Source organism: Dipodomys ordii, unplaced genomic scaffold, assembly GCF_000151885.1.
Source record: "Dipodomys ordii isolate 6190 unplaced genomic scaffold, Dord_2.0 Scaffold29, whole genome shotgun sequence".
Classification (NCBI taxonomy): domain Eukaryota; kingdom Metazoa; phylum Chordata; class Mammalia; order Rodentia; family Heteromyidae; genus Dipodomys; species Dipodomys ordii.
In genome coordinates, this window is record NW_012267245.1 from 2,825,978 (window position 1) to 2,832,786 (window position 6,809).

Sequence of the window (6,809 nt, forward strand, 5' to 3'; positions counted from 1 at the left end):
GAGGGCTGCGGCCCGGTCGGCGGCCGCTCACCATGCCGGCCAAGCACCAGCACTTCCCGGAGCCCGCGGTCGGCTGCTGCGGGAAATACTTCCTGTTCGGCTTCAACGTCGTCTTCTGGGTGAGCCTCGGGGTCCGCGGCCCGGACGCTGCACCCCGACTCCCTCCTCCCCCCCCACTCCGAGAGGCCCGGATTGCGGGGGGCGGGGCCGCGGGGGTCCCCGGGGGGGGAGATTGGCACCCTCGCCCTGCGCCGATCTGTGGGGGGGACGGTCTTGGGGGTGGGGTGAACCCCACAAGAGAGGATTGGGGGCCTCCGGGCCTCTGCAGCACCCCGGGATCCTTGGCCACGCGGTGTGTGTGGGGGCAGTGCTGGGATGCGCTGGGGGAGCGGGAACCCCGATTTCCTAGGCCTCTCTGGGCCTGCTTTGGGGTGCCCCCCTCCCTTCCTGGCGGGGTGGCATCTGTGTATCCGTCCACATCCCCCCCCACACACACCACACCCCGGGGCCTGCCAAGTCATCCTGGCCTCCTCCCTCCTCCACCTCCTCGGGCCTCCTCGGGCCCTGGGGTCAGGAAGAAGCCAGACTAATGGTGATCGCCTGGGTTGGGTGGCACCTGTCCCCGTGTGGGGGGGTGATGAGCCCCAGAGAGGGGGGACCCCCACCGTGCCCAAGGTGGGGACAGCTGCAGGCAGCCGTGGAGGCCCGGGTGTGGCAGGCCTGGGTGCCAGGCCTGGGATCCGTCCGTCCCCCTGTCCCCTTGGGGGGTGGTTTGGCATGGGCCGGGGATTCTATTCGAGTTTGCCCCTCTGTGAGTTCTAATCTATGCTCTACACCTACGTCATTCTAATTTACATTGAATTAATTAATGCGTGTGTGTGTGTGTCCACGCCAGTACTGACTGGGCCTTGAACTCAGGGCCTGGGTGCTGCTTGCTACTACTGTCCCTTGGCGTCTTTCAAGGCTGGTGCTTGAGCGACCTCTCCACTTTGGGTGGTTCATTGCAGAGCAAAGGGACTTTCCTGCCCAGGCTGGCTTTGAACCACGATCCTCAGATTCCCCCCCCCCCACTTGGTGCAGATGGGGCCTGGGGCTTGAACTCAGGGCCTGGGTGCTGCCCCCTGAGCTTTTGTGCTCAAGGCTGGCACTCTACCCCTTGAGCCACATGGTTCCACTGCTAATGTTTTGGCGGTTAATTGGAGTTAAGGGTCTCATGGACTTTCTTGCTTGGGTTGGCTTCAAATGCTGATCCTCAGCTCTTAGCCTCCTGAGTGAGGCTAGAGGTGTTACAGGTGTGAGGAACTGCTGCTTTTTCTTCCTCTTTTGTGTGTTTGTGTGTGTGCGTGGGTGCATGCATGTGTGTGTGTGTGGGGGGGGGTTGAACTCTAGGCCTGGGCACTGACCCTTAGCTCTTCAGCTCAAGGCGAGTGCCACAGCACCACTTCCGGTTTTCTGGTGGTTCACTGGCGATCAGAGTCTCAGGGCCTTTCCTGCCCGGGCTGGCTTTGAACCACGATCCTCCGATCTCAGCCTCCTGAGTAGCTAGGATGACAGGCCTGGAGCACCAGCACCCAGCTTCTACCTCACTTTTAAAATTCTCTGTAAGGGGTCATGATGTCCACCATGATGGCCACTTCAGTCTCCCGGGCTGCCCTGGCTTCCTGTGGGCAAGGACGGGGTATGTGTGTGTGTGTGTGTGTGTGTTCTGGTGTTGTGGTCTTTACTGCTGCTCTTGCAGGTGCTGGGCGCCCTCTTCTTGGCCATTGGTCTCTGGGCCTGGGGGGAGAAGGTAAGACAGTGACGGAGATCATGGGCCCCCCTCCCCACAGGGGGAGGGGGAGGGGAGGGGAAGGCCATCCCCCCTCCCCCCATGCCTACCTCTGCGCCCCTCTGCACAGGGAGTCCTCTCCAACATCTCAGCGCTGACAGACCTGGGCGGCCTCGACCCGGTGTGGCTGTTTGTGGTGGTCGGAGGTGTCATGTCGGTGCTCGGCTTTGCGGGCTGCATCGGGGCTCTCCGAGAGAACACCTTCCTGCTCAAGTTTGTAAGCCGCACCCCTCCGTCCCAGCCAGGGAACCCCATCCTTTGGTTCCTTTACTTCTTGCAATACAGTTGGGGCTCAGTAGTGGGGAGCCTGTGTCACGTTGTTAGCACCCTCAGATTGTCCGTTTATTTATTTATTTATGCCGGTAGTGGGTCTTGAACTCAGGGCCTCATGCTCTTGCTTGGCTTTTCTTCCTCTGCTCAGGTGGGTGCTCTACCACTTGAGCAACACCTCCATGTATGGTTTTTTGGCTAGTTAATCAGAGGTTAGACTTTGAACCCTGATCCTCAGATCTCAGCCTCCTGAGTAGCCTCATGCTGCTTCTATTTATTAGACTCCTTTGGAGTCTCAGTGACCACAACTCAGTGGCCTACGCCCTGAAATGTATTCATTGGCTCCTGAAAAGGCCTAGGGCATTTGGGGTGCAGGTGTATTTGGATGCCCAGGAACTTGGCCACATTTCTGTTTCTCCACTTGGCTCCTGTTGGGTTGGGGCCAGTCTTAGTCCTTGGGAGTGGTGGATGGGGACCTAGGAAGGGGTACGGGGTGCTTGGCCTCTCAAGAGGTCCTGGGGGAGTTCAGGAACTTTTCTCCCACTTCTTCTCCCACATCATTTTAATTGCTTCTCCTTGGCTCTGATTGGCCATCTCTGGGCCAATCACTGTGGGCTGGGAGGAGCTGGTGCTCTGATTGGTGGTGGGCTGGAGGCACATGCTCAGTGGTGTAGCTGGGAATGGGAAAAATGAGAGAAGGAGAAGGAGGGATGGAGGGAGGGAGGGAGAGAGAGGAGAGGGAGAGACAGAGACTGTGTTCCAGTCTGGAGCTGGAACTAAAGGTGGGCATACAATGGGCTAGCTCAAGAAGTCAGGCAGGGTAACCAGGCAGGGTCTGGGCGGGTAAGAACAGCGGGGCTTTTTACCCACATTCAGTGGTTCTGGGGGGGGGGGCGCAGAGGGCAGGCTTACTGGTAGAGACTTGGCCTAAGCAGGCTCGGAGCCCTGGGTTCGATCCTTAGCTCTCTGTGGGGAGGTTGGAGGCAAATAAGCAACAGTACAGTAATGGCGTGGAGGAGCGACACTGGACTCGCGTTGGTCATGGGGTGCGATGCTTTCCTGTGGCCTCCCCCAGCCCACTCTGTCTGTGCCCCCCCCCAGTTCTCCGTGTTCCTTGGCCTCATCTTCTTCTTGGAGCTGGCCACTGGGATCCTGGCCTTCGTCTTCAAGGACTGGATTCGAGACCAGCTCAACCTCTTCATCAACAATAACGTCAAGGCCTACCGGGACGACATCGACCTTCAGAACCTCATTGACTTCGCTCAGGAATACGTGAGTGCAGCAGCGCCCCCTGCAGGAGGAGCCTGGCAGCCCCCCCCCCCGAGGGAGAGCTGGTTCCCTGGGGGTGCTGGTACTGTCCCCCACCCCACACACCCGGACCAGCAGACCCTGGGGGGGGGAGGCCCGGAGAGGGGGGGCCTGTCCCCCAGAGCCACCTCCTGGAGCTCTCTCTGGGTCCCCATGGATTATTTTTTTGGGTTGGTTGTGGGATTTGAACTCAGGGCCTGGGTGCTGTCCCTCAGCTTTTCAGCTCAAGGCGAGCGCTCTACCACTTGAGCCACAGCGCCACTTCCGGTTTTCTGGTGGTTCATGGGAGATCAGAGTCTCACAGACTTTCCTGCCCAGGCTGGCTTTGAACCGTGATCCTCAGATCTCAGCCTCTCCAGTAGCTGGGCTGACAGGCGGGAGCCACCGGTGCCTGGGTCCAAACCAGTATCTCCCTCCCTCTCTCCCTCCTGTTTGTAGCCCCTCCTGGGTTAGGAGGGCAGGCTGCGCCCCACAGCTTCTACCATCCTGACCCCCCCACCCCGTGATGGGGGGGACCCTGGGAGGGGTGGGTAGCTGGCAGCCCTCTCTCCTGCGGCTTGGACTTGTTTCCAAACAAGGACGAGCCTCCGAGGGTGGGGGTGATTCACTTGGGGGGGGTCCCCCTCTTCCCTCTCCCCCCACCCCCACAGTGGTCTTGCTGTGGAGCCCGAGGACCCAATGACTGGAACCTCAATATCTACTTCAACTGCACTGACTTGAACCCCAGCCGGGAGCGCTGCGGGGTGCCCTTCTCCTGCTGCGTCCGGGACCCTGCCGTGAGTGGGGCGGGCGTGGGGGGCATCAAGGTGCACACCCCACCAGGGAGACCCCCCCCCAGCCATGGACGCGCGGCAGGCGGGGGTTTATGGGAAGTTTGTATCTGTGGGGCTGCCTGCCTTCTCCCCTTAGGCTGGGTCTGATTCTAGTGAGCAAATCACAACCCCAGGACCCCAGACACCCCAGGGGCAACCCTCCCGAGCCCCCCAGGGCTCCCCCGGCCATGGCTGCTCTTCCTCTCAGCGGGCCTGACCCCAAGATGGCGCCCTTGTGTGAGGGTGAGCCTGTGGCCTCCAGGAAAACAGCGACGGACGATGCTGGGCAGGGTGGCTCCTGCCTGTCATCCCAGCTGCTCAGAGGCTGAGATCTGAGGATCCAGGTTCAAAGCCAGCCCGGGCAGGAAAGCCCATGAGACTCTGATCTCCCATGAACCACCAGAAAACCAGAAGTGGTGCTGTGGCTCAAGGGGTAGAGCGCCAGCCTTGAGCTGAAGAGCTGAGGGACAGCGCTCAGGCCCAGAGTTCAAGCCCTGGTACCGATGCACACACCTACACACACAAATAATGATGATGGTGATAGAGGGGAAAAATAAACTCTGACAAAGCAGACTACTTAACAAGAGGCCGAGCCCCCCATTCTATGTCTGCGAGGTTGGCATGGGGCCTTGGGAAGTCAGAGGGAGAACCCTGGCAGTGCCCATGACCCTCACCCTGTGCCCTGTGGTCTCTCCCCGCTGCAGGAAGATGTCCTCAACACCCAGTGTGGCTATGATGTTCGGCTCAAACTGGTGAGAGTCTGGGGCCCAGGCTCTGGGCAGCTGGGGACACTGGGGGTGTGGGATAAGACTCCCCCACAAAGCACCTGTGGGAGGCCTCGGGATCTGTCGGGAGGGTGCTAAGGCCCGGGACCCCTTGGCACCCAGGGTGTGGTACTGGGGGTGGGGGTGAGACCTGGGCGTGGCACACGCGAGTGGGGGGGAGACAGGGGGGCTCCTTGGTCCCCCTGCTGTCGGGCCAAATTGCCCTGGACCTTGGAAATTCAATCTTGAGACAATGCCTGCCCTCACGGACAGTCATGTGACCTTCTGGAAAACCATGGAAGGTGCTGGATAGGGTAGTGTCCAGATGAGGCTGGGTGATCTGGGAAGGCCTCCTCAGCCGAGCCTCCAGGCTGGGACTCCGGGAGAAGCATCAGCTGTGCAAAGGCCCTGTGGCAGGGCTTGGGCTTGGCAAGCTGAAGTAGGGTAAGGGAGAGCAGGGCACAGGTTGAGATGGGTCCCCCCGGGGAAGGTGGGCCCACTCGGTGCCTGTGCCCCCAGGAGCTGGAGCAGCAGGGCTTTATCTACACCAAAGGCTGCGTGGGCCAGTTTGAGAAGTGGCTGCAGGACAACCTGATTCTGGTGGCTGGAGTCTTCATGGGCGTGGCCCTCCTCCAGGTACCCCGGGGCCCCGCCCACCCACCGCGCCAGGCCACGCCCCCTCCCCTGCCTTGAGTCTTACAGATCTTTGGCCTCTGCCTGGCTTGGGTACCCCGGAGGCCCCGCCCACCCATCATACACAGGCCACGCCCCTGCCACGCCCCCTCCCCTGCCTTGAGTCTTACAGATCTTTGGCCTCTGCCTGGCTTAGGTACCCGGGAGGCCACGCCCACCCATCATGCACAGGCCACGCCCCTGGCCACGCCCCCTCCCCTGCCTTGAGTCTTACAGATCTTTGGCCTCTGCCTGGCTTGGGTACCCCGGAGGCCCCGCCCACCACCATGCACAGGCCACGCCCCCGGCCACGCCCCCGGCCACACCCCTCTGCTTCCCTCCCCTGCCTTGTGTCTTACAGATCTTTGGCATCTGCCTGGCTCAGAACCTCGTAAGTGACATCCAGGCAGTGAAGGCCAACTGGTAAGGAGCCACACGCCACCGCCACGTGCCAGGACCCCCCCCAGGCCTCGGGGGGAGCCCCAGGGACCCTCTGCTCACACACATGGGCAAGGCCGCAGGAGGCGTCTGCTTGGATCTGGGGGGACCCAGGAGCACTCAGCATCATCTGCTCCCTCACCCCAAAGCAGAGGAGCCACCAATCTCGCTGCTGTGGAGGCCTGGAGCTGTCCAGGAGCCTGGGGAGCGTGCGGCCGGGTGGGGTGGGGGCAGGTCTGCCTGTACCCCCCACCCCCCAGCACTGCATGGCTGGGGTCAGGGGGCCAGGGTGCAGCCTTAGAGCTCTCCGACTCGCTGGGACCTTTCTCTGGGTGTGAACCACCTCGAACTTGAACTCAGGGCCTGGGCGCCATCCCTAAGCTTTTCCCCCCCCCCCCCGGCTCAGGGCTGGCGCTCTACCACTTGAGCCACACCTCCACTTGCAGCTTTCTGGTGGTTCCTCGGAGATCAGAGTCTCCCGGACTTCCCCTGCTCGGAGGAGGCTGGCTTTGAACCTCGATCCTCAGATCTCAGCCTCCTGAGTAGCTGGGATTACAGGCGGAAGCCACCGCGCCAGGCTCTTTGCCTTTCACCTTGAGCCTAGTGCTCAGCCTCTAAGTCCTGGACCCACGAAAGGTCCACGAATGTTCTCTCTCTCTCTTGCTCGCTCGCCTCTCAGGATCACACACGATGACGTTACAAACTACTCCAATAAAC

General features: G+C 61.2%; 1 protein-coding gene across 3 annotated transcripts; it reads left to right on the forward strand.

Moving 5' to 3' along the window:
* Positions 1-6: 6 nt before the first annotated feature.
* On the forward strand, positions 7-6,501 carry LOC105985485 (tetraspanin-17). 3 transcript variants are annotated; one of them, XM_013016036.1, is made up of 8 exons: positions 7-119; positions 1,739-1,789; positions 1,899-2,045; positions 3,200-3,370; positions 4,057-4,182; positions 4,923-4,970; positions 5,473-5,618; positions 6,016-6,501. In XM_013016036.1, the coding sequence occupies exons 1-7, from the start codon at positions 33-35 to the stop codon at positions 5,575-5,577; spliced, it is 735 nt and encodes a 244-aa protein (XP_012871490.1). In that variant the 5' UTR covers positions 7-32; the 3' UTR covers positions 5,578-5,618; positions 6,016-6,501. The 3 variants fall into 3 exon arrangements, with proteins under 3 accessions (XP_012871490.1, XP_012871489.1, XP_012871491.1); XM_013016035.1 differs by having other exon boundaries at positions 5,502-5,618; XM_013016037.1 differs by lacking the exon at positions 4,057-4,182 and having other exon boundaries at positions 5,502-5,618.
* The last annotated feature ends 308 nt before the right edge of the window (positions 6,502-6,809 follow it).

Excerpts from the sequence above, each read along its gene's own strand:
- LOC105985485 (XM_013016035.1), top strand. The coding sequence starts at position 33 with ATGCCGGCCAAGCACCAGCACTTCCCGGAGCCCGCGGTCGGCTGCTGC. Across the intron at positions 2,046-3,199 it reads ACACCTTCCTGCTCAAGTTT|TTCTCCGTGTTCCTTGGCCT; the intron begins GTAAGCCGCACC and ends GCCCCCCCCCAG. Across the intron at positions 5,619-6,015 it reads TGGGCGTGGCCCTCCTCCAG|ATCTTTGGCATCTGCCTGGC; the intron begins GTACCCCGGGGC and ends TGTGTCTTACAG.